We start from the raw sequence: 27,266 nt of genomic DNA on the forward strand, positions 1-27,266 counted from the left end.
AATAAACAATTCAGAACCATTGTCAAATTTTAGGAATTCCTTTGCTTCTCGAATTGCAAATTAGATGCAGTTATTATAAATGCATTTGCATTGGCAACCTATCATTACAGTGCACCGTGGTCACTGCCCAGGCAGCCGGTATATGTAATTAGTTACCTGCCTCCACATTACTTAATGCAAGCACAGTATTTGTAATAGATTACACTAATACATAAAATAGAAAACAAGTACAAATTGTGTTTACTTTTATTATCTCTATCAGCTTTTCCCCTACTACCTATTCAGTCATTTGGATCTAATAAGAACCAAAAAATATATATTTTCATGTATAGTTTCATGTCCTAAAACTGAGGTGTTTAATAGTCGGTTATTGATGACTGGGATAACTGTGTCTTGCGTTCTCTAATTTTGGTGGAAGTCCGGTCCCTGTGAGGTAGACCGGCTGGTTGTGGTGGGAGTCCTGTGTTAGACAGATCCAGGACATCCCTTCGTATACGGCTGAAGGCAAACCGCAGGTGGTATTAGTGGTTAAGAGTCCCACATACCTCCGGGGTGCTTCAGCTAACCGAGGCACATCCCCAACCCAGGGTACCCATGATGAGTTTCCCCTGCGCATAAAAAAAACTGTGTCTTAAAAACACTCTTTATTTCTTTCTAGGTTACTAGTTGGAGCCCCGTTGGGACAAAACTTACAACCGAACACGACGAAGTCAGGAGCATTATGGAAATGCCGCTTGACTGCCTCCCCTCGAGACTGTGAGCAAATAGTTACCGACGGCAAAACGAGTAAGTGACACACGTGCTGCTCAAATATGAGCGGAATGTGAAAAAGTTCACACATAGCGAACTCACGAGTTGTCATAATTCATAATATCTCCATGGATACATTATATCGCAAATAGGATATATTACTGCAATGTTTTCACGCTAGATGGCAGCACCAGCACAGACAGTAAACAAAAAATGTTGTTCCACGTTTAAAAAATTTACTGTATGTGCCAGTAGCGCCCTCTGCTCCAACCTTTGCGTAATATTCCCTATTGGAATCAATTAAAGGGAGGTCTGTCGATGTTCAAATTCATAGCAAATTAATTACAGACAGAACATAATATTAGTGTAAAATATTTGATAGAGATAGTCAAAGTGTTTGAGAGTAATTTGTAAAGTAATTTGTGTTAGACTTAGAAAAAAAACATTAGCACATTTTGTCTGCATTCCAAACAGTACAGTAAATTATGAAAATAGTAGAGGTAGATATGTATAGTTGTGATGAATTAAATAGGACAGCACTGTAGAATTTACACGCATTTACGAGGGATTTAGGTCTGTAGATGAACAAGGAACAGTGATCGACGTAAGTGAAATTATCAAACATAAATTTCCACCTAGAGCTTACAGCAGTTACAGCAAAATCAAATTACGTAAGTGAGGTCGTGTAACATTTAATAAAATCTTGTCTTTTGTCGGTGGTGCCCCAAACAGCGAAGTACGGCAAGATAAACACGAGTAAGTGAGCTGTGGTCTCAACATCCTTTATATTGATTAATTTGCTCCATGACTAATAATCACTAATCGCTGTTCTTAATTATACTAATCGCCGACTGTTCCAGCAACGCCCTACTGAGCATGGATACCACTAACTTGCATTTCACGTACATTACTGTAATCAAGTTTCGGAATTGAAATTTTGGACGTATTTTGTTTTACACCCATCATCACAAAATTGTTATAATTTTTATATGATTGATAAAAACATATACGAAATATAGAGGTAGACTAGACACACTACTGATTGAGTTTAAAGGGTCGACAAAACAAAATATGTCCAAATTATAAATTTCAAGACTAAGCACTAACTGCTTGCCAAAGCACACAATAATAGCTTAAAATGTAAATACGAAAGCAGATGACTATGCTATACATACAACGTATGCCTCAAGTTACTTTGTATCTAGTACAGTAGACGTTAATGCAATATTTATTTGAGTTGCTGTTTTTTGCGTACAAAGATAATATAATGCTTAATCATCGATACTAAAATCATCGAACAATGCAGTAAAATACATACAACGTATGCCTCAAGTTACTTTGTATCTAGTACAGTAGACGTTAATGCAATATTTATTTGAGTTGCTGTTTTTTGCGTACAAAGATAATATAATGCTTAATCATCGATAGTAAAATCATCGAACAATGCAGTAAACGCTTTTTTAAATAGAATAGATAGAGAAAAAAAAGTGCAATGTAAGTCGAATTAAACTTAAATCAGGTAGCCGCATTTTGATAGCAAGGTGGATGGTAAAAAGAATTTTCAATTGTCAAACTTAAAACTTTAGAAATCTTTTTAATATTAATCAAGTTTAAAATATTAATAATATCTGGTATAACAACGCTTAAAGTAATGAGATCTAATACTGGGCCGATTAACTTAACGTAGTCATCATAGTTAACATTGAACTTTTCTTATACAATGACAATTAATTGGTGTCTTCTTGGTGAATTAACGAATCGGCCACTGTTAAACTCAAAATAACAAAGTAGTTTTCAATAACGAACATTAACCTGAGACCACACATAAACTTTCGCCGTTCTTCACGAAAAGTTAGTCCTAGCACAGGCCTTGAAAGAAGAAATTGCTCATACGATTTACAGCAATCACATTCTGCATGATTTTATTTTTTAGCAGTTCAGAATGCTGTCGACGATCGCACGATGTCTGTTTTTATATCAGCAAGATATTTTGGTCACAATTTTTATTTACCACATGTTTTATATTTTTTATTTGCATCATTCACGCCTGGTTGCAATGCTTTGCATTTACCGAAAACGACAATGTTTGTTCGTTTTGGGGTTTATTTATCCGGAGCATCGAGTCCATTATCTTTCAGTGCTTTATCACTTACTACTCATGTCTTCTGACTTCTTCAAGTGAACGATTGGGTTTTATTACTGGATCAATATTTTTGGGCTGATATCACTCCTAAAATAAGTTTTATGATAATAATTAATAAGTTTTGTGATTAATATTGCTATTTTGCCTAAAATGTATGCTTGTGATACAAAAGTCAGCTAAATTAATTTGCAACATTTTTCTTGCGTGTTTTCCGTCATATACAGCAAGTCGAATTATGACGCATTGTTCACCACTAATTATATCATGATTATTTAGCTCTGGACTCGTCTACCCTCACGGGGCCGCAGTCGAACGAAATCAAGAATGGTCAATGGCTCGGCGTCTCCGTTCGGAGCCAAGGAGTTGGGAGGAAAGCCGTGGTTTGCGCTCACAGGTATATAATTCTCCACTTTTGGTGCTTAATCTTTCAAATACAAAATTATATTATTTGTCCTCATTACCTTCTTTTCCTTAATCTCATCTCTTTAAAGAATACGAAGAATACTTACTGGGCTTAACTTTTAATCTAAAACGATCCTAAAACATTTCTAGATACATTCGCAAATCCGGAGAGTCGCAATTTGGTCAAGGGCTGTGCTACACGCTCAGCAACGATCTCCAGCTGATCGACGTGTGGGAGCCGTGTCGCGGCCGATCTGTTCAAAGGTAACATTCCTTACTTTATAGCCTCCATCAACCTTTTGATCAATTTGCAATAAATCTACTTGGAGTCCTTTTTTATATGACTGAGATTTCATGCCATCCAGTTAATTCTTCTAACCTTCATAATTATACATAAAACCAGTTTTTTTTAATTGCCAGAGAGCACGAAGAATTTGGATACTGCCAAGTTGGGACCAGTAGTTCTTTACTAAACGATGACACGTTATTGCTGGGGAGTCCCGGGCCGTTCACGTGGAGAGGAACAATTTTCACTCAAGACGTCAAAGATGACCTACTCGATAGGGATCACGTTGTGTACATGGCTCCTGTGGAAGACGGCGCTAGTCCAGTTGAAAAGTACAGTTATTTAGGTATGTTAGATTCTATAGGATTGAATTAATTATTATTGTTCTATTATTGAAACTATTCTCATAATTATTATTTTATTAAACATTCTAAAACAAGTATACCTACTTATTAAGTTTTAGAAATAAATTGTTAATGCTAGCGCCATCTGTTAGCGTAAAATGGAGATTGTCTTAGCAGAGTACAGTTTCAGACACTTTTCGGTGATTCCTCTAAAACATACTATAAAATATAATGCTACGTTGCGTACTAAAATAAAAATGTATATGTGACTTTTTCAGGTATGTCAGTATCCGGAGCCAGCTTTTTTGGTTCACATCCGTCGTACGCAGCGGGTGCACCTAGAGCACGCGGGACAGGTCAAGTCGTTTTGTTCAGCAAAAACGTAATCAAAGATTGGGGTGATTATGTGGACCTGCTCAACTTCACACTCATCCTCTCTGGGGAACAGTTTGGTTCGAGCTTCGGATATGAAGTAGCGTCAGCTGATGTCAATGGAGATGGGTAAGTTTAATTTGATAAATAATAATGAAGTATCCATACCTTATGCTATTATTATGAATATGTGTGTCTGTCTGTTACCCTTAACTATTGCTGCTTAAGCCGCTTAGCCGAATGTTATGAAATTAGCCGTAGAGATACTTGAGGAGACACTAGGGCCGTTTTCCATACAAACGTTGTCAACTGTTTCCTCCCTGGATAATGCTGGTGGAGTTATCATTTTTTTCCTGAATATTGATGGCCACTATTAGCATGTCCCTATGTTTTCTTTCTTTTCATAATTTAATTATTCAAAAAGATAATATTATTATGAACGACAAAAACCCAAAAAATGGCAAGATTTTCGCTGTATTCAAACATTCAGAAAACATATTTGGCTAAATTATACAAAAAAAACATAGGAACACAACTCAAGTCATGCTTTAATTTTTAATGAAAAAAGTACCTAAATCGGTTAAGCTTTGGAGAAGATGTCAGGAGACAACGAATCGTTGATTTTCTGTTCAGAATTTTCAATTCAAGCTGTAGTTGTTTCTATCGCGCTCTACGGGGGGAGGCTTGAGTTTAGGCAGACAGCAATAGATTTTACAAATACTTGTTTTTCATTTCTCTAGCCACAAAGGATAACTTTTGGGATGGAAAAACTTACAATAAATGTGCAATAAATCAAGTTATGAAAATATGATTTTAACGATTTACTTATAATTATAATCATTTACTATTTATTATCATTATCTTGCAGATTACCGGATTTATTAGTCGGTGCACCATTCTACTTCTCAAAAGATGCCGGTGGAGCTGTTTATTTATATCTCAACAAGAATCATAATCTACCAACTGAATTCACATTAAGATTGACTGGGAAGCCCGAGTCTCAGTTTGGAATTTCCATCGCTAATGCGGGCGATCTAAATAAAGATGGCTGTGAAGATATTGCTATCGGCAGTCCGTACGAAGGAAACGGAGTAGTTTATATACATATGGGTGATAGAAAGAACGGACTAACCAGTAAAGCTAATCAAGCAATTAAAGCTGAGGCATTACCCATACTTATGAGAACCTTTGGATACTCCCTATCTGGTGGCATGGATTTAGATGAGAACGGTTATCCTGATTTACTCGTTGGTGCATATGAAAATGTAAGAACGTGTTTTTTTTTTTTTAATGAAATAAGGGGGCAAACGAGCAAACGGGTCACCTGATGGAAAGCAACTTCCGTCGCCCATAGACACTCGCAGCATCAGAAGAGCTGCAAGTGCGTTGCCGGCCTTTTAAGAGGGAATAGGGTAATAGGGGAAGGTAGGTATGGAAAGGGAACGGAATAAGGGAGGGTAGGGAAGGGAGTAGGGTAGGGGATTGGGCCTCCGGTAAACTCACTCACTCGGCGAAACACAGCGCAAGCGCTGTTTCACGCCGGTTTTCTGTGAGGACGTGGTATTTCTCCGGTCGAGCCGGCCCATTCGTGCCGAAGCATGACCCTCCCACTTCTAAAAGTTCTGTTTCATTCTTGCACCTAAAATAATGTAAGGTGTTTACTAAGTTTTTTTTTTCTTACAGAGTAGTGTAGCTCTCATACGGACGAAGCCAATCATTGATATCAAGACTTCTATAAAACCATCAAAGAATATTATAAATATAGACCCAACCATCAAAGGATGTCAAAGGAATCCAAACGCGAACTACACGTGCTTTCACTTTGAAGCTTGCTGCATCATAAAATCCCTAGTCAGATCTACTCAAAGTAATGCCCATGAACTTAACTATTTGGTAGAAGCTGAAACATTCCCGGGAGGAAGAAAATATTCTAGAGTATTCTTTGATTCTGAGAAAACTAATATGATCAACAAAACTATACATCTGGAGAAGGATCAGGAACATTGTACCGCGCATATTGTGTACTTAAAGAATAATACGAGAGATATACAAACTCCTATTAAAGTGAGTAACTGTATACTTGGTTTTCAATCACATAATATAATATTATGTTTTTTGGCCGAGATAGCTATTAAGTTAAAACTTTTGTTACTACGAATACTTGTGAAATTATTTACTTAATATTAATTTAATGGTTATAGTTTCAAGTGACATACAAAATAGTCCACGTCCAGCCGCAGTATTCAACCTCGGGAGCAATACCCAACATCGACGACTACCCTGTACTTAACGCGACAGCGACAACTGCATTCAGCGCTAACTTCCTGAACGATTGTGGACTGGATGGCGTTTGTGAGAGTGATCTAATAGTGGAGCCAGTGCTGCAATTGCCAAAAAGTAAGTTCCGTTTAACATATTGCAATGAAACTTTAAATATCAACATAATAAGTAGGATTTAAGTTGGCACCAAAATGGCCATATAAAAACATGGATTCTTTTCGCAAAAAAAAAACAATTGGAATGTGGTTCCCTCAAGTATACCTACTATTATTTTATGATGGCTTGAAAATTCGAACCTAGTTGACATGTATTCTAAAAACAATGTTATCTTTATAGCGGAAGACGGGAAGGCGTACGCTCTTACTTTGGGACAGGAAGAAGAAATAAAATTAACGATACACGTCGACAATAACGGGGAGTCGGCGTATGAGGCGCAACTGTTTGTCAACCATCACTCCAGTCTTCATTACATTGCTGCTAATATTACGGTAAGTAAAATTAAAACCTCATCAGAGGCGTTACAATCTACGTTAAAATATATTAATCAATATCAAGTAATAGAACAACTTTAAATGTTTTAAACTTTAAAGTAATTATAACAGCATCATATATTACCTATTTAACAAATTAATGGAACTAATTACTAAAGTATATATTTGTGATGTTTCAGGGCAAGCATATGATTTGCACAAGTGTGAATAAGACAACAGTATCCTGTCTATTGGAAAATCCTTTCAAGAAGCAAACAGAAGGGCCTCTTCCAATCACAATGAGATTTGATGCGAGGGCGCTAGAAGATAATGAACCATCAGTTGTATTCACTGTGTGGGCTAACTCCACCTCTAAAGAACTGAATCCAGGAAAGAAACCAGTTCTGGTAGAAGCATTAGTCATCAAGAATGCAGAGTTGTTAATAAAAGGGTAAGTAAATAAGCTGAAACGGATTTAATAAAAAAAAACATCGCGTAAAATGTGAAACAGAAAGTAAATATAATTTGTTTTATTATAGAGCTGCAAGGCCAGAGCAAGTGTTTTATGGAGGCGAAATAAAGGGAGAAACTGCGATGACTTACTTTGATGACATTGGCACAAGGGTTATTCATACATATCAGGTAGACTTTATGACTAATAACAAAGGCAGTATCTACATTACTACACTTTATTTAAATAGATATTTTGTTGACTTTAGCAGAAAAGAGCAATAAATACATATTTTGTTACTTGCAGTTATTTAATGAGGGACCATGGCGAGTGTCATCAGTCCAAGTAGTGATATCATGGCCGCATCAAGTCGCGTCAGAGAATGAACAAGGAAAATGGCTTCTGTATCCTGAAGATGTACCAACTGTGGATGGAGAAGCAGGTATGCTTTATCTACTTACGTATTATATCCTCTTGTTTAATATAATATTCTTCGAACCTCAATAGATTTTAGAGGGTTTGGTACATCTGCGTTAAAGTGAATAATTAATAAAATTATTATTATATTTTATAGCATTATAATTAGAATTAGTATGATATGATTTTATTTTTCAGACCAAAGTAACGGGGAATGTTTCATAGCTGAAAGCTCCATTAATCCATTAAAATTAACAACTAGACCTGGAACCTCCGAACCTCTTCTTGACAACTTGGAACTGGATCCATTTTTGAGCTATGGCAAATTGAGTGCCAGCTCCAGAGAAAAAGAACAAAATACTACGTATAAGAAAGTTGTTGAATATTCGACTTCGACCGAAAACAAAATTCGAAGGAAACGAGAAAACGATATCGTCAAAGCTGAAGCTTACACTGATAAGGATGGGCAACGAAAACATGTAGTAAACATGGTAAGATGGTTTTCTTACATAATTACTTACTAAGGGCCAGCTCTTATAGTGGACAGAAAAGTCTCAGTTGTCCACCATTTGTATTCCGATTATAAATTAACACGTCTCAATCAGGACGACTTTTTCACATTTCATGGCAAAATGAAACAGAGTGAATTTTTTGAGAGTTGATAACCAAAATGCAAATGGTGGGTGACAAGCTGGGCAAGGTTTTAGCAGGAACATCTCAAATAGATATTTTACCAATCAACTAGATTAAAGTAATATTATTATCCTCACATAACTTATCTTATTTCCATTATCAATTCCAGAACTGTCGTAAGAAGACTGCCAAATGCATTCAGTTCCAATGCGTGATCTACCGCCTGGGCAGGATGCAGGCGACCACCATCACGATACGAGCCCGCCTCTGGAACTCTACGCTGGTGGAGGACTACCCACGTGTTAGTCACGTGAACATCGCCTCCTCCGCGTCTATTTACGTCCCCGAACATTACAACATCCATCAAAACAAGCACCACGATGATACGGCAACGGTAAGATTTGCTTATACAGGCTGTTCTATTTTTCCTAGGTATACATTTATAAAAAAAATAAGATAAAATACCCAATTATTGGCACTTTAAGCATTCATGCTTTTCAGAGAATACTAAATTAGGCGTTCATAGTATTTTATCTATAATCGAATGTACCAATAATAAGATTGCCAACGAAGGGTAGTTTCCCAACCTGAGTTTAAATATCTTTTTGCGCTTTGTTTCTTTATTATATTGCGTGGACCACTCAAGTGAATTTTTTATTTCAGGTGGAGACAGTTGCGTATCCAGATTTGAAGATCAGCGAGCCTTCGGAGGTGCCTCTGTGGGTGATTATAGTGTCAGTTATAGTGGGACTAATAGTTCTAGTGTTGCTAATCATTGCACTGTGGAAGCTCGGGTTCTTCAAGAGAAGTAGACCGGACCCTACCCTGTCCGGTAACCTGGAGAAGAACAACCATGAGTCCAGCCCGTTCATCGGTAGGGACAGGAACAGTATTCGATAGCTAGAAGTTTTTTTATTCGGCCAAAAAGTTGGCACAAGAGTTTAGTGTACATATGGGACAATTTGAGCGCACTGCACATGGCCAGTTCGTAGGAGAAATATTGATGTTTATCAAAGGAACATATCGCATGAATTTGCTTTGTACACTGCCATCATTGTGCGCGTAGTGTTTATATTACTTAATAACATTTGACTGTGATGTCTTTATAGAGAAAACGTTTATTTATTTCACTACATTACTTTTCTCTATGATTTTCAGATGAATGAATTTTTTAATTCAGAAATAAAATTATTAACCCATTGTAGTGGAATGAATAAACCAATAAGTATGTGATGCTTGAAACCACGGCGTGTTGTATTTATTGTTGAACATGTCTGATGATGGTTATTGTTTTATTTGCATTTCCTTAGTATTTTAATATAGAGAATAAATTTTATTACTTGTTTTATATATTCGATAATTTTGTAAATAATTACTTGCCTTTATTTATAATTTAGGATAAGGTGACTAGATTTTTTACTAGTCAGTAATTGAAACCTATGGTTTTTCGTTAATAGTCACAAATATTATAAACTACTTACCTAATATAGGTTTAGTTTCGGTACTTAAATGTTTTTCTACTTAAGACCAATTTGGTGACAACATGTAAATAATATCAGAAATAAAGAAAATTACACTAAGAATGTCATAAAAACACAGCACCATATTGTTCATTTAAATATATTTTTATTAGATAAAAATATATAAGGTATTAAAATTTATTATAATTACCATTTATAAATATACAGGGAGTCCTTAACATTTTTGTAACATCCTCACAACAAAACATTAACGTTTTTTGTCAATACTTTAATCAATTTCAACTACAGCTGATGAGAAGGCATTTTCAGTGTAGATAATTTAATATTTTTAGTAGAAATATATAGAAAATGAATTTTATACACTTTTTCACAATAGCTATTTGATATATTTTTTTGTAATAGATCGTTCTTAATAAAAAAATTATGAATGAATGAATGGTTAAGTACTGTTTATTTTTTTACTTAAATCTTATATTAGTCTTTGTATAATATTTTATATTTAAAATAACACATTGGCTAAAGTGTAAATACTTCAAAAAGCACAGCTTATATTATTATTAATGTGATTTACGCGAGTCAGAGAAGGTGAAATTTTGAAGAGTCCTAACGCTACTTGTCTCTTTCACTCACTTATAAATATTTAACGCTATCTCTGTCTATGAGTCCGCGTATAGACTAAAATGTAAATAAAATGTTTTCGGGAGCAAATCAAAATGACAAATAACGTTAGGTCTTTAAAAAAATCTCTCTATCTGGTGGCCGGACTATACAACTATACAATACTGTTAAGAGCCTTAAAATTGTTTACCTTACCTGTCATGTTTTATTTGTTACTTCTATAATTTCCTAAAAATATGTTCATAAAATTCATAAACAGGTTTAGAAAATGATGGTTTCGAAACTTTGAAGCCACAGATTGTGATTTTACTTGTAAATTTACAACTTTCTGATAACGCTTATTACAATATTATGAAACGAAATAAATGAATGGTGCCATTCTATTGCTTTTATTTTAACAACAACAACATTATCAGTTGTAAAATTCTTTACCATTAGCTATATAGATAAGGGAACATACCCATACCACGTGACCCATTTAGGGGGGGAAGGGGGGTCTTCAAAATACTACGCTCGGTCACGAGAGGGGGGAGGGGGTCAAGACTTTTGTCACGTAGTCAATTTCGCCGAGAGAAACGTCATACGAAAAAAAATTTCTCGACATTTAATACTTGATAACTTGACACTGGCATTTATTATGGTTATTTATAGCCAAAAAATATTCTTGTCAATACCACGTGAACAATTGAACGGGGGTGGTCTTGGCATATACTACGCGTGGTCACCAGGGGGAGGGGTCAATAAATCTTAAAAAGTAGGTCACGTAGTATGGGTATACTCCCTAACATATTAACATTTCTAATAATACTTTCTAAATCTGTACATACAAGGTAAAACAGTTTTCACTAGGTGAAAAAATAAATTTAAGGGTCGTTGAGTCTTTTATCCTATATTTTGTGGCAGTTTACATTTTTTTCTAAAGAATAATTGGCTTAAATGCCAATTCGTCCCACTGTGACGATCTTTTATAGAACGAAAAACTCAACTTCTGAGACTACTGAGTACATATTATATAAAAAAGCGTAAATTTGTTGTAGTCACATTGATTCTGGTCTTCATCTAGGTGTGAAGGTGTTCTGCAACAAACCAAGTTATCTTTAAAACCTTTCTTTCTTATTGTATAAATACTTTCGTTATATATTTGTACAACATTTTAAGTATATAATTGGTAAACTGTAGTAAAAATTCTCTTGTTGCAAGCAAAGATAAATTATTATTATAATGGTCCAATTAAAGTTAAAAAACACTTTGGATCAAATGGAAATTATTTTTTGCATTACGTCCCTCAAATGTTTCTCAACCAGGCCTGTCTTAAATCCGTCAATCTTAAACAGGGCACAACGTTTAATAACATTTCAAATATCGCTTGCCCCGGGCAATAAAGCGGTAAACTTCGGTTACGCCCTTTTTAATGTTATTAGATTTTTGGCTTCTCTGAGTATTGGTCTATCACCCCTTTTTTTTTTCAATTTTTTTAAATAACATTTTGGGTATAATAAATATATTTAATACTATCATACTATACATATATTTAAGATTTTTATTATATCATAAACATATTTAATACACATCCAGACCCGGGAACATTGAAAACATTTTGTTCCGTCGGCGGGATTCGAACCCGCGACCCCCGGCTTGAGCTACCAACGCGCTCGCCACTGAGCCACAGAGGTCGTCAATGTTGCAATTAAAACAATATCGCTTTTTAGTTGTAATATATATATTTTTTTCAATTATTTCAATAAATTTTTACACTATTACAATTTTTTTTGATATGGTTAAATAGGTAAAAAAATTAACTTTCATATGACACTTCAAACGCTTGTTTTGGACCACTGTACCACAACTGTACGCTGCACTATAATGAAATTAGCTTATTTTGTCTCTCCTGTAAAAACGATTTTTGATATTACGCCTTTATTGCCAGCGATATTATACTTACAGTTTTCACCGAAGACCAGCAAAATGTACACAGCGATGTGTGTGTGCAGTCACTACTATTTTTTGATAAACACGGCTGCTCCATATTACCTAGAAAAAGTAAAAGTAGAACTATTTTAAACATGGACAATAATAGGTTTAATGCTCTATGACAATTGGACATGTATGATATTCAGATGATATTGATACTGCAGTAAATGATAAACTATGTGGGAGAGCCATGCTTCGGCACGAATGGACCGGCTCGACCGGAGAAATACCACGTTCTCACAGAAAATCGGCGTGAAACAGCGCTAGCGCTGTGTTTCGCCGAGTGAGTGAGTTTACCGGAGGCCCAATCCCCTACCCTATTCCCTTCCCTATTCTCCCCTATTCCCTTCCCATCCCTACCCTCCCCTATTACCCTTAAAAGGCCGGCAACGCACCTGCAGCTCTTCTGATGCTGCGAGTGTCCATGGGCGACGGAAGTTGCTTTCCATCAGATGACCCGTTTGCTCGTTTGCCCCCTTATGTCATAAAAAAAACTATGTACAGTATGTTGTAATGTGTGGTACTTTTATAATATGATAAATTAGAATATGTTGACTATGAGGAAGTGTATCACTGTGTGAAGATGGTAATTAAGTATTAACAGATCACACAAATTAGTATTGGTAAAGGACTGCAGGGCGTACGACCTACGTGTATTACTTAAACCTGTTGTTTATGTTCTACTAGATGACGCCTGCAACTCCATTGCACCACAATCCGCTTATAGCACGGAAACCGTACATTTTCCGGGATAAAAAGTATCCTATGTCCTTTCGCCGGATTCAAAGTATCGCCATACCATATTACGGCAAAATCAGTTCAGCGGTTTGGGTGTGTACCGGTAATAAACAAACGGACTTTCGCATATCTTAATATATATATTTCTTGTGTGCGTGTGTATGTGACTGAACTCCTCCTAAACGACTGGACCAATTTTGATGAAATTTTTTGTGTGTGTTCGTGGAGATTCGAGAATGGTTTAGATTTACAGTTTGGTCTACTGGAAAATGTTTTTTCAATTAATTTCTTATTTATAAGGAGTTGTTGATTTTGGAATGTTTTACATTAGATCCGGCGGACGGCGCTATCATCGCATTCAATATTATTCTATTTCAATTTTAGTTTGTCCTGACAGATGGTGCTACGATTAATTTGAAAAAAATTTTGTTATTCAATTCATGTGCTGATTAAAATATTAAATAAATAACACATAGGCTACAATTTTAACCGACTTTCAAAATGGGGGAGGTGTTATGTTCGTTTTCTTATATTCAACGATTACTCCGCCGTTTGTTAACCGATTTTCAAAATTTTTCTTTTGGTATATAGGGTATCATCCCAATTTGGTATTATATTCAGAAAAATGGTGATCTGATGAAGGATCCATAAGTAATCGAGGGAACTCCTCAAAACTTATAGGGAAACATATGGTGACTTCGGTTTCGTGAGAAGTATTCTAAGCATATGCTACCAACAAGTAAGATTTTGCACCGAGATATACCTGGTATACCGTGGTTCGGAAGGTGCTGAGAGAATTCCTGATTCTTTATAGATACAAGTTTGGGAGTTTCGGCGTTGTTTTAAGAACAGAAAGTATATGCTACTATGCAAATTACATTCTTCATCATCATCATCATCATCATCACTACCATATTATACCATTTCATAGTCTTTTAGATCGAGACTCGAGTTTGTCAAGCGATAATTAAAAAAAATCTATATCTACCTAATATTATAAACCTGAAGAGTATGTTTGCTTGAGCGCGTCAATCTCAGAAACTACAGGTCCGATTTAAAAACTTATCTCAGTGTTAGATAGATCATTTATCGAGTAAGACTCATCATTTATCGAGAAGGTTATATTATATTATTACTCTAATACGACAGAAGAAACTCAGGAAAATGTGGGAAAAACGGGGGAAATATTTTTTATGGGAAAATGTACCTACGGATTCTGTAAAATTTCTAATTTACGCGGGCGAAGCCGCGCGGGACATCTAGTTAAGTATATAATATTACTAGCTGACCCGGCAAATGCCATATAAATTATTTCTAATATCAATATAAAAAGTAGATAAAAACCTATTCTCAGGCCTAACGAATGTACTATCAGAGAAGTTGATTCCTAGGCAGATGGGGGATCTACGTAGTTTGGTGGTGTTACGTCAAACTCAGCCGACAGATCACAATTTTAACATTGAATTGATATGATCCAACCAAGTGACGTTGGTCTGCCGACTGCCTAGGAGTCAATTTCCTAGAAAACATACAGAATTTCATGAAAATTGGCTAAGCCGTTTTCGAGGACTTCGCGCACAAACACTGTGACATGAGAATTTTATATATTAGAAGTAGGATTTATATGTTTCTCACCTGTATACAGCTGGTTGTCGAGGTGTGTGATGTAGCTGGTGGCGAGGCGCAGGATCTCGATCTTGCTGAGCTTCCGGTCTCTGGGCTCGGTGGGGATCAGCAGGCGCAGCGCGTTGAACGCCGTGTTCACACTGCTTATGAAAAAACAACTTGATAAAGGCGCTACTGGTTATACTAACAATTATTATGCTCAACTACATAGCCAATAGTTATGATTGTGGGTTAGGACCTCAGAACAGGAAAATAAGGTTAGGGCAGTTTTATTAGAAACACTTTCAGCGGGGTAAAAATGGTCACATTTAGGAATTCCACTCAATCAATTCATTTGAATTGTCAAAACTGTCAATCAAATGTCAAATTAGTACGAAACTAGACATGAATCGCAAGCAGACTTGCATTTTGCTATTTAAAAAAAATATATCATATTTTGATTCATAATATGATTCTCCAAAGCGACCATTGCCCCGCATGTTTTTCAGAATATCCGATTTTTGAGTAGAAATATAAATGACTGAATATGAAATACTATGTCTATAAATTATGATCGGCGCCTGGGTGTCCTTTCCTCAAATCATAAAACTGTACTACAAAATCAAGTCAAGCAAGTCAAATTAAATCCCAAAAGAAGTTAGGATTAAATTGACTACTGTCTACGAACATTCGCAACATCAGAGAAGGTATTAAAAGTTATTTCCTCTAGTGTTAAAGGTCCAGTGGTGGAAGTAATTTTGAACTATCAGGTGGTCAAGCTACTTATTTCCTAGCCCATGTAATAAAAAAAATTGATACTAACTTCTGCGTCCGGTCTCTCTCCCGAGCGTTGGCCTGACAACGTTGTTTTGCCGTTGGCACTGAGGCTTCAACAGTTCTGCAGGGAACCGCAAACACATGTTGCTCCCAGGTTTTATTCACTTTACATTTCGCCAAAGAGTCCATTATTAAATACTGTACTTATTTAATATTTTCACATTCTACTTAAAGATTTAATTGGCAAAACTTAAACTAAACCACTCATGATATTACTTAATAGTTGTAGCGTACACAGTAAAATTCGAAATTGAACTCTTGAAACGAAGTCTGTTCCCAACAAATGAACCTAATCGGACCGACAGCAGCTCGCTAACTAATCCTGGCGTGTAGTGACCCATAATGGTTCCTTTATAAAGGAGTCATTTAGAAAGAACAGAGCGCGTCTCTCAAATGATAATTGTATAAACAGATGCCTTATGATCAGGCAGGGCCGGATTTAATATATTTTTTTAATTTACTAAATACGCTCAATTTGGGTAACTTTGAATTGCGATTTAACTTTTGAACAATACATCGTTGTGTTGTTCAAAGTTAAACCGCAATTCAAAGTTACCCAAAATGACTGTACCAATTCTTACTTAATTTTATTTAAGTATTTTAGCTCAATTCTAGTGTTCCATATTATTTCAATATAGCAACATTTTTTTTTCAGTTTGCAAAAGTCTTCCGTAGATGTTACCTACTATTTACTAATAATTATAATCAGGGGCGGATCTACTATATGGCTTTTTGGGCTGCAGCCCAGGGCCCCGCGAATACAGAGGGCCCCCAATCGAACTGAAACCAATAGACGATATTGTCAATAATAAAAATTATCTAGAGTTAAAAAAAATCCGATCATAAGATTGGCGCATTATACAAATGCCGTAGACGAACATTTAGTGAATGAGTGCATTCAGTTAAAATCTTACTTACTGCAGTCAAAGACAGAGTCTTACACCTCTTGCAGTGAAATTTTTTGGCTAATTTATGAAAAGAAACTTGTTGATATTTTCCCAAACTGCTATACCATCTTAAAGATTTTTTAACGATGCAGATCACTAGCTATGAAGCAAAGCCATAGAAAAATATAATACACGGGGAGCAGAGCGTTCTTTCTCCAGGATGTCGTATATAGAAAACAAATACAGGACAACAATGTCATCATCAATTATTATCAGTTCTTTCGATAAATTTCTATTTAACAAAGGACCTACAGTGCGATGACCAAATAAAAGAATTTGCAGTTTGTTTGTTAGTTTGAACGCGCTAATCTCTGGAACTACTGGTCCGATTTGAAAAATTCTTTCAGTCTTAGATAGCCCATATATCGAGGAAGGCTATAGGCTATATTTTATCACGCTAAGACTAATAGGAGCGAAGAAATAGAGGAAAATGTAGACAAATTTGTGGACTAATTTGTCTGTGAAATATCTAATTTACGTGGGCCGAATAACTGAAAAATTCCTCCAGTAGTTCGTGAGATGAGCCCTTTTAAATAATTTCCCCCGTTTTTTCCAAATTTCCCTCTATTTCTTCGCTCCTCCTTCGTAGCGTGACAAAATATAGCTTATAGGCTTTTGCAATAAATGGACTATCTAACACTGTAAGAATTTTTCAAATCGGGCCAGTAGTTCCTGAGATTAGCGCGTTCAAATAAGCCCTTTCAAATATATTTCCACCCATTTTTTTCCACATTTTCCTCTATTTCTTAGCTCCTATTAGTCTCAGCGTGATAAAATTTAGCCTTTCTCGATAAATGAGCTATCAAACACTAAAAGAATTTTTTAAATCGGACCAGTAGTTCCTGAGATTAGCGCGTTCAAATAAGCCCTGTCAAATAAATTATCCCCGTTTTTTCTACATTTTCCTCTATTTCTTCGCTCCTATTAGTCTTAGCGTGATAAAATATAGCCTATAGCCTTCCTCGATAAATGGGCTATCTAAAACTGGAAGAACTTTTCAAATCGGACAAGTAGTTCCTGAGATTAGCGCGTTCAAACAAACAAGCAACAAACTAACACACTCTTCCGCTTTATTATAATAGTATAAAATACAGATATACCTACATCACTACAGAAAACAGTTTCTTGTCAAAATGGCAATTAGTTGAGTAATTAGGTAGGGCCCCTAAGCAGTATTAGCCCAGGGCCCCACAAATTCAAGATCCGCCCCTGATTATAATAATAAAAAGAAAATGTTTGTGTTTTTGCACAGAATGCTTAGGCCTGGCCCTCACGTAAGTAGATGAAATTCGGTTCGATGTCTGTACTAATACAAGTTGTCCACGGTATAGTATAGGTAACTTTTTACTACGGTAAAATGTTTGGTTACAGAGGCAATAAACGTTATTAAGCTTACATCTGCAGACGTCTCATATTATCATTCATGATTTTCGGAGTATTAGATAAATAACTATAATATTCACATACTATTTAAATGGTGATGTGTGTTTTCACTGAATGAGACTTGGTTTATTACTGTAGTTTAAAGTACTGATTTGATAAAAAAATTAATATGAAATGTAATCCATATCTAAATAGATCATTTAATCTTTTCGTAAATTTAATATAATATAAATTCAATTTTACAACCACCATGTTACACGCTCATTAATTGCTCCAAATAATATATTTGGAGTCCGTCCCCGAGCAAACGAGCAAGTTGTCATCAGCACGTAAACGGCTCCCCCAATTTGTCCCTGTTTGTACAAGCTGCACTCGTAAATATTTTTAATTACCCCGATGACTAATAAATACGTATCACTTAATATTATGTGGCGTAAATAAGGGAACTAAAACACCGGAGAATTAAAAAGATAAAAAAAATTGGAAATTTCAGAATTTGAACTCTCGTATGGTACTTTTGCCTACATATTATATTTTCACAGTACAAAATAAACTAATATACACTTTTCATGTGTATATTAGTTTATTTTGTGAAAAAAATGTGAATGAAAAGTGTATATTAGTACTGTGAAACATGAATTTCCACCAAGAAGTTACGGTACATTCAATATCATCTACATAATATTATATTTTGTTATTTTTTATAATTTACAAAATATGGAAAAAAATAACAAGGCCTTAATGTAGGTTAATAGCTAATAGACTAAAGAAAATCATACCTTTACAGAGGTGGTGCCTACCACACATTCCCATCACTGCAATCCCTGCATGACAGCTGCAGTACACTGTACAACCAACCCCGTCCCCTTGATCTGATTTTAGGAAGCCAAAATGTCCAAATTGACTTGAGACTTACAACAAAATTATGCAGAAGAAGTATAAGTCTATTCGTACTACAAAATCGAAAGTTCTTTTTCAATAATTTCAAATTGAATTCATAGTCGTTCAATCTCTCTAGATTCTCTCTATCTCACACTGTCTTTAGAGGAGTAATTCACGTGGGAACGACGTTAATTGGTAGAATGATGGCCGCACAGCGATATTAATTAATTTATAATCATAACCTTCACACGAATATAAAGCTTGGGATAAAAATTAACAATCATTTTGTTCTAAAATGAAGTAGGTGATAATAGAACAATAACGATTAGGCGGGGAAGAAGATTTATACAGCTGCTATTATTTATTTTAGAATGATACGCTGCTATTATATTTTGGATTAAATCCATCGTATTCTGATGTTTTGTTTTTTTTAACTTCAACGGGCATATTTATTAATTTTAAGTTCAAGTGGATATGCGAATAGAATATTTCTGAGTAGGTATTTAAAGTCAGTAACAATTAATAAAAAATAACAGGACCATAATAACGTAAGGACTAAGGACCGCAAACCTCAGAAGTCAGAAATGGTTGTTACTTGTTGCCTTCCCAACAATTTCTTGACACTGCCACATACTATTGCATCAGCTTCCAGCTTTTTAGGTCTATATTTGTTTTTTGACTGAAAGGTCAATCAAAGACTTCGGCCGTGGCCTGTAGGCTGTTCTTGTTTCAAGTGAAAGGTACCTTTGAGTTATCTGTTCACTTATCTTAATCTTATGGTTGCAAGTCCAGCAACTTGCGTTTTTAATCAGTTGAGTTGTAAACTTTTTACTTTCCCTTAAAAATTACACACTTAAGTATTAGATTCGCTGATAAATTATATTTTTAACGCCACATAGAAAATAAGTTTCTGTTCTACAGTATTACCATATAACTTACAATAATACATGATTTTATTATAGTCTAATAAGTTGTTATAATTATTTTTTATTAGAGGTAAGTAGTATGGCTGATTACTTCTTAGGAAGCATTGTAATATATTCTCAGCCCAATCTGGATTACCGTCACCGAAAAGTGGCTTATATTAAGTCATATCATAATTTTGAGTCATCTACATTCTACACGGTACCCCATAAGTCCTATGCAAATCGTGCTGGTCTCGGCAAATATTGCGATAATTGTGTACAAATTGTAACGTGCACTAGATGATGTGCGGCTTTTGGTTTTGCGACGCCCCACCACGTCGGCCCACGGTCGAAACTTTCTCTTCGCGACATCAGCAGAGAGACTGATGCCGTCGCGAGTCGCAACCGCGCTGCCCGCGAGCCGCCCGCCTCGCGCACTTCCGTGTTTCCATAACCTACACTCTAACCATAAAGTGCTGTGCCAGTGAAAATGTTAAACTAAATAGCAGGTGAGTCCAGCTAGTGAAATGATGGCATGATTAGTGCCTCGTGGTGAACGCAAGGACGCGACCGGTCGCATAAAAGCTTAGTTTATTGTTTGATTAAGTAATTTCCCATTAATCATACATTGTTGCATTGTTTTGCACACAACGTGCTCGACGGATTATCTTCCAAACGGTTGCTGATGTGCTAATGATAGCTACCGCTGGCTTTAAGGGCCCTTACGAAACTGAAAATAATTTGATTGCAACCTAGCTTAATTTACTTAATTTCTCGAAAAACTACACAGGTAAACATACATTATTAACAACAACTTTAAAAGACGAAACAAACAAAAGATACAATAAAAAGTCAACAAAAAATCGATATTATGCAACTCGCTGAGTTTTAATCCAACGTAACAATTCGAATTCACGCATTACGAAATAAAACTTTAAAAATAATTAAACCTTTGCAATCGAATAGCTTTGGCATTTAAATATCAGCTGACTGTGACGATAATAATATACGACGACCCTAATAATTCTCAGTCTGCTGATATAATGCTAAATCAATGGCTACGTGATACATCATTCAATAGACAATTTCGTACATAATTCGTGCTTAGATACGGGGTCATGAATAACTTTACGCATAAAATTTTTCACGATGAAACCTGTCGTGTAATCACTTTGCCTTTTGGAAATACAGCAATAAATGATAGAGTTTAGCAGATAGCTTTAGTAAAACAGGATTTGTTTACCTTTAAACGCATGGTATTTCCAAATTCCAAGATGAAAGAGTATCAAGGATATAGTTTAAAAAGGTCAACTAAGGTATCCCTTATTTCCTTTTGAAGTATGTGTCATAATATTTATAACATGAACATACTTAAAAAATTTGCATTATGTTAAGATTATTTTTTCTTATGCGGGTTGCGTAATATTTTAAATTAATTTACTGACTTGTATTGATAGTAATGGTTAAACATGAGGTATTGTAGGTCAGTATGTGTAAGGTATGCGCTGGCCCTAAGGTTCCGAAGGTCCACAATGACATATTGAGGGCTTTTATAATGTTGATTGATGGAACTAATTACGACCACACGATGTGCGAGGTATTTGTACAAGCTATTGTATGAGATAAATTATATAAACCTGATATAATATAAATGAACTAGCTTTTCTTAGGGTTTCGCCTGCGTGACGATAGTATTAGATTTAATCCCTATTTAATCCTCTGGAGGTGGAATTCAAAAAATCTTTCCATAGTGCCTATTGATATTAATATTAAGGTGCCGGTTGGCAGCGGGCGACATGAAGCAATCGCAGACGACGTTTCACAGCGACACTACTAGTTTGTATGTATTTCTATGAAACACCCTAGCTAGCGACACGAAGCTAGCGACACTATTCATAGAAATACATAGACACGTAGTGTCGCGACAACACGTTGTCTGCTGCCGCTTCATTCCATCGGGTGACCCGTTTGCTCGTTTGCCCCTTTATTTCATAAAAAAAAAAAAAAAAAAAAAAAAAAAACAAGACACGGTTCAGACTCTGTGATTGGTTGGCTGTCAAAATTTAGACCAATGACAGAGCCGAACCTCGTCTTGAGACCGGGTCGCATCTTAAGTACTGACTATTTATACCAGCCTAAGGGTTGGTTCATGAAGATATAATATTTAAATATAGTTAGTAAAGTTAAGTTGGATTGGTTTTTTTCAATATCCATAGGTACTATCAAAAATTACAGTTAGTATCTCTTAGTACAGAAATATTCTTCGTAACATAAGGTGTTACAAACACAGTTGACAAATCCATCAATTCTCTCCGTGGTAATCAGTATTTAAGCTTATAAAATGTAATTAATATTTGGTAAGTCCTATGATACTTCATGCTAAAACTCGTTTCTAACACACATGTACAGTAATACCCGACCAATTTGCATGTCAATATGTCATGTCAAGTCATGTTCGGAGCGAAATATTGGTAATAGGCGAAGATTACAGCAATTACTTTGTCCTATTACCACCCGGACCTACGCGTAGGTAATGAATCGCACGTAAAAACTTTAATGATGGAGGCATGATTCATTGAGGATCTACTATATCCTGCCAATGACCTATTACAATACGAGGAATTAGGGCTGCTACCTGTAAGATATGTTTGCAAAAATATCACAATGATTTCTTTATCTTTCGCGAAGCACCTACAAAAAAATTACCTATTTTGGTATTTTGGGTACGTTTATAAAACAAAAATAAAGGTACGTTCATAAAACAAAAACAAATCTTCATATCTAATTAAATTAATTCATTTTTGTGAATAATAATTAATTTCTTAAAGATGTGACACAAATGCGTCACACCTGTAAGAATTCACGTGAGTAAGAATTTGTTTGCTCCATTATAAGGGATTTGCCATTTGCACTTACACTCCCAACATTTATCAACTAAAGCAGCGAAGTTAAAGAAAAATATGACTTTAATCTATTTTTCATCTGGCAGCCCTGATTATCGTCATTCATATGATACGTAACAAGTAACGAACGATGCCGTTACTTCAGACAACCTCGTCATTATAACGACTCGTCATAATATTAATCTTGCAAAATGGTTTTGTATGTCTCGTCCTTTATCGAAAACTCGATCTTAGCTTACCGAGTCTAATTTATTTTGAACTCATACTTCATTAAATTATAATGGAATGAGGGGTCAATGTATATTGTATAGTAGAACAACTTGTTACTGTACTTTTAGAATCACGTGATTGTGAGAAAAATAATATAATCTTATTGACCTTGTCATTTTAATATTTTAAGATCAAATTTCAAGGCCACATGTGTTTGTACTACTTATTGGTGGAGTATTCCCTTCTGATCTTCGTAGTTTCAAATACGAAAGAGAGTATGTAATGGTACGAAAAATGTTAGAAATAAGCAACCAATTCAGCATAGTGTATTCCAAACATTTTTAAATGAATAATTTTCTGTCGTGACTGATATTTCATATTGACGTATGTATCTTGGACAAAAAGTTCCAGTATCGTCCTTGCTGATCAAACACCCGGATCTCGGCGTGGGTTTGGACGAGATTGCGGATGTGAACTATATTACAGCTTCATCCTGATAGGTTCTTAGATCGATTTGATAGTTTTGATAATAAGGCATCTTAAGCGCTGTCAGTAATGCGTTAACGTCAAATTCCATACATTTTTCGTTACATTTGACTAATGAATGATGATCCTACATCCATACCATTGATGTAGGTTTCATCAGATGTTATCAGTTACTTACACTACTAAGTTTCGGTTTCGTTTAAGCCAGTCGATAACTTTACTTTTTATGTAAAATGTAAATCTTAAGTTTTTTTTTTAATGATCAATTACTTATGGTCTCAATTAACATTTTTCGCATAGATCAAAACGATTCGCATATTTCAACTTCTGTAGCATAAAAAGGAATATTTCAATTAAGGAGTACCACAAGGTAACATTATAGGCCCGAAGTTTTTTCTCCGTTATGTAAACGAGTATACTGTTTTGCAGTACAGTTTGACGCGCGAACAAATTACGACAAACTTCAAAGTTACCTTATAAGGTGATACCAAATCAAAACCACTCACATACTGATACTATCGCAGTAATCAATCAAACTTCGTCATATAAGGAGAAATTCCAAACATAGAATCTTAATTCCCATGTAATTCTGAATTAGGCGACCCGTCTTAGACTATTTCTTTAGATGGAATATGACAAAAACTCATATCTATTTTAATTACAAACTGCTTATGGAGTCAACGGTGGCTTTCAACGGTGGTGGTGCTCATAATTATATGACATAGTATGTTTTTTAGTGATGTGTTAACTATGAATTATGAACGAAGTAGTAATCACATTACATTATGGTAATATGACTCCTACATAAAAAATGAATGCCTTTGATCCTCAAATATCTTGCGTGACGTTTAAGCAAACAGAAGGCACAATGTAGTAGCGAAGGTCAGATTTATTTGACGACAAATAGCTTCTATTCAGTTAGTCCAGATGCTCTATGAACGTACAAATTGTTGAACACAAACATCGCCTTTATTCTAGTGTAGTTTATTTCAGTTGAGTTTTATAACTGTAGCAACATCAACTTATTGCTATAGGGCGATAACAATAATTAAGGCCTTAACATCAGTAGTGGATGATTTATACAGTATTTGCGAGTGAAGTTCAAGTCACCCTTAAAATACTGTAGTGCCTGAGATAGCTTTATAATGTCTGTCTGTCTCTCCAAACATATATAATGACAGTAACATAATCTGCATAGTCCAGAAAACAACTTATTGCTATAGGGCGATAACAATAATTAAGGCCTTAACATCAGTAGTGGATGATTTATATAGTATTTGCGAGTGAAGTTCAAGTCACCCTTAAAATACTGTAGTGCCTGAGATAGCTTTATAATGTCTGTCTGTTTCCCCAAACATATATAATGACAGCAACAGAATCTGCATAGTCCAGAAAAATCAACTGGTTGTTCTGTATGCGACTATAATATATTGTCAAGTTTTCCTTCATGTACGAGCATTCATATTATAATGGAGGTACTTGAGATCTAAAAATATATCATTGGTAGTCTCGCCTTTTTTAAGATTAAGCCTGGAATTTGATTGAGTCTAGCGGTTGACAGAGAAAGACTTGAATACTCATCAATACTAATATTATAAATACGAAAGTGTGTCTATATTTCTGTCTATTACCTCTTCACGCCAGAACTACTGAATAAATTTTTCTGAAATTTGGTGTAGAGATACTTTGAGTCCCAGACATTTAATTACATAGGAGGAATTGGTCACTGTTGAGCATTTGTGTTCTAACCCACAAACATTTTTTTGTTGAATTTTGAATAATATAGTAATATCTGTGGACGCTTCACACGACGTCAGTCTGACCCCGTGCTAAGTACCTGAAGGACTTGTGTTACAGGTACCAGACAACGGAATATATTTAATACTTTTATACTATACATATATTTAAGATTTTTATTAAATCATACACATATTTAATACACATCCAGACCCGGGAACATTGAAATTTTTTTGTTTCGAACCCGCGACACCCGGCTTGAGCTGCCAGTTGCCACACACTCAACCAATTGAGCCACAGAGGTCGTCAATGCAGTCTAGTTTTAAATTATCTAAAGAACATAACGGCATTCATAACTCAATGCGTATTTTTGTGGCATAGTTCACGAATGCTTTACAGCGTCCAATTAGAAAGATAGGATACTTTTTATCCCGGAAAATGTATCTAAGGCCTAAGGATATACAAATTTTGGTGCAACGGAGTTGCTGGTGTCATTTAGTAAGTAGATAAATGTGATTTTTTCTAGAATACTCACGATTCGTGCACATTTGAAGATGGTCTCGGTTAGACAGCGGCTGGTTTAGTAAGATGTCCTTGTCCGAATTTGTGGGTCAAAATCACGCGCGGTGTTGCAACTGCAATTAAGTATACCACCTATTATTTTAAACAACGCTTATCTCTGATCACGAAGATGGTACGATGTTTAAACACGAATTACATTAAAAAAGTAACTGTGTTGGTGCCACAAAAATTAAAAATATACAGCATATTATAATTTATTTCTATAGATTTATTTTTAAAGAAATGTAACTGCTACGAAAAACGAATCTAATGCATTTTTAGTTCCTATCAAAATCGACCTTACAAAACTTTAAGCGTTTTCGTTTTTTTCTTTAGATTCGGAATTCGGATGCACTTTCTAACTCGAAGTACTATGGCGGACCACGTTTTCTAAATTTATTTAAGCCGATATTGGCAAGCAAATTAAATCCTATATACATTTAAAAAAGAAACTGTGTTGGTGGCACAAGAATAAAAAAATATACAGCACTAGCTGTTGCCCGCGACTTCGTCCGCGTGGACTTTAGTTTATAGTTGTTCCCGTACATCGATTGAGTCGTTTACGCTCAAATCAGAAAAGTATATTGTGTGGGAAACGCACATTTTTCCGGGAAAAAAACATTCCTTGTCCCAGATTCAAATTAGTATCTCCAATCTCCATGCCAAATTTCATCAAAATAGATTAAATAGTTTAGGCGAGAATCATAAAAGTAAGGCGATAATCACAAAAGTTTATTGTGAGGGAACCGTACATTTTCCGGGACAAAATTAGTATTCCTTGACTCAAAGTATCTCCATACCAAATTCCATCAAAATAGATTGAATAGTTTACGCGCAAATTATAAAAGTATATTGTGCAGTAACCGTACATTTTTCCGGGAAAAAATGTATTCTATGTTCTTTTCGGAACTCAAAGTATCTTTTAAATACCAAATTTCAGCAAAATGGGTCCAGCCGTTTACGCGTGATGTCGTGACCACGCGAAATATAACGTTCCGCGCAGCTTCGCCCGCGTAAATTAGATATTTCACAGACAAATTAGTCCACAAAAAATAGCCTATGATCCTTCACGTGGTCCACTTCTTATCTGTGCCAAATAACAGAAAAATTACTCCAGTGATTCATGAGATAAGCCCTTTTAAATAATTTCCCCTGTTTTTTTCCACATTTTGCTCTATTTCTTCGCTCCTATTAGTTTTAGCGTAATAAAATATAGCCTTTCTCGATAAATCTAATACTGAAAGATTTTTTCAAATCGGACCAGCAGTTCCTGAGATTAGCGCGTTCAAATAAGCCATTTCAAATAATTTCTCCCGCTTTTTCCACACTTTCCTCTATTTCTTCTCTCCTATTAGTCTTAGCGCAATAAAATATAGCCTATAGCCTTCCTCGATAAATGGGCTATCTAACACTGAAAGAATTTTTCAAATCGGACCAGTAGTTCCTGAGATTAG

At 35.4% G+C, this 27,266-nt stretch overlaps 3 protein-coding genes across 7 annotated transcripts in view; 2 read left to right on the forward strand and 1 right to left on the reverse strand.

Moving 5' to 3' along the window:
• The window catches only part of LOC121733241 (integrin alpha-PS1), a 90,751-nt gene extending 80,563 nt beyond the window's left edge, over positions 1-10,188 (forward strand). The window contains exons 2-17 of one of the 2 annotated variants that reach the window (XM_042123440.1): positions 659-786; positions 1,483-1,506; positions 3,170-3,287; positions 3,446-3,559; positions 3,716-3,927; positions 4,204-4,426; positions 5,166-5,562; positions 5,981-6,361; positions 6,499-6,694; positions 6,914-7,065; positions 7,248-7,498; positions 7,587-7,689; positions 7,805-7,940; positions 8,114-8,406; positions 8,718-8,942; positions 9,212-10,188. In XM_042123440.1, the coding sequence (XP_041979374.1) occupies positions 659-786; positions 1,483-1,506; positions 3,170-3,287; positions 3,446-3,559; positions 3,716-3,927; positions 4,204-4,426; positions 5,166-5,562; positions 5,981-6,361; positions 6,499-6,694; positions 6,914-7,065; positions 7,248-7,498; positions 7,587-7,689; positions 7,805-7,940; positions 8,114-8,406; positions 8,718-8,942; positions 9,212-9,448 (3,190 nt within the window). In that variant the 3' untranslated portion in view covers positions 9,449-10,188. The remainder of the gene's footprint in view (positions 1-658; positions 787-1,482; positions 1,507-3,169; positions 3,288-3,445; positions 3,560-3,715; positions 3,928-4,203; positions 4,427-5,165; positions 5,563-5,980; positions 6,362-6,498; positions 6,695-6,913; positions 7,066-7,247; positions 7,499-7,586; positions 7,690-7,804; positions 7,941-8,113; positions 8,407-8,717; positions 8,943-9,211) is intronic. The other variant, XM_042123442.1, reaches the window with a different exon arrangement.
• A 1,011-nt stretch (positions 10,189-11,199) lies between these two features.
• On the reverse strand, positions 11,200-16,130 carry LOC121733077 (transcription factor 15). 2 transcript variants are annotated; one of them, XM_042123180.1, is made up of 4 exons: positions 15,785-16,130; positions 14,992-15,122; positions 12,590-12,678; positions 11,200-11,723 (listed from the first exon to the last, which is right to left on the reverse strand). In XM_042123180.1, the coding sequence occupies exons 1-4, from the start codon at positions 15,925-15,927 to the stop codon at positions 11,703-11,705; spliced, it is 384 nt and encodes a 127-aa protein (XP_041979114.1). In that variant the 5' UTR covers positions 15,928-16,130; the 3' UTR covers positions 11,200-11,702. The 2 variants fall into 2 exon arrangements, with proteins under 2 accessions (XP_041979114.1, XP_041979113.1); XM_042123179.1 differs by having other exon boundaries at positions 14,992-15,125.
• Positions 16,131-20,272: 4,142 nt separating this feature from the next.
• Positions 20,273-27,266, forward strand: part of LOC121733075 (dual oxidase) — a 45,626-nt gene continuing 38,632 nt past the window's right edge. Inside the window, exons 1-2 of one of the 3 annotated variants that reach the window (XM_042123177.1) lie at positions 20,273-20,417; positions 25,350-25,357. The gene's annotated coding sequence lies outside the window, so the exon portion shown is untranslated. Of the gene's footprint in view, positions 20,428-25,349; positions 25,358-27,266 lie in introns of all 3 variants that reach the window. The other 2 variants (XM_042123176.1, XM_042123175.1) reach the window with 2 other exon arrangements.

Source organism: Aricia agestis, chromosome 13 (genome assembly GCF_905147365.1).
Source record: "Aricia agestis chromosome 13, ilAriAges1.1, whole genome shotgun sequence".
Classification (NCBI taxonomy): Eukaryota; Metazoa; Arthropoda; class Insecta; order Lepidoptera; family Lycaenidae; genus Aricia; species Aricia agestis.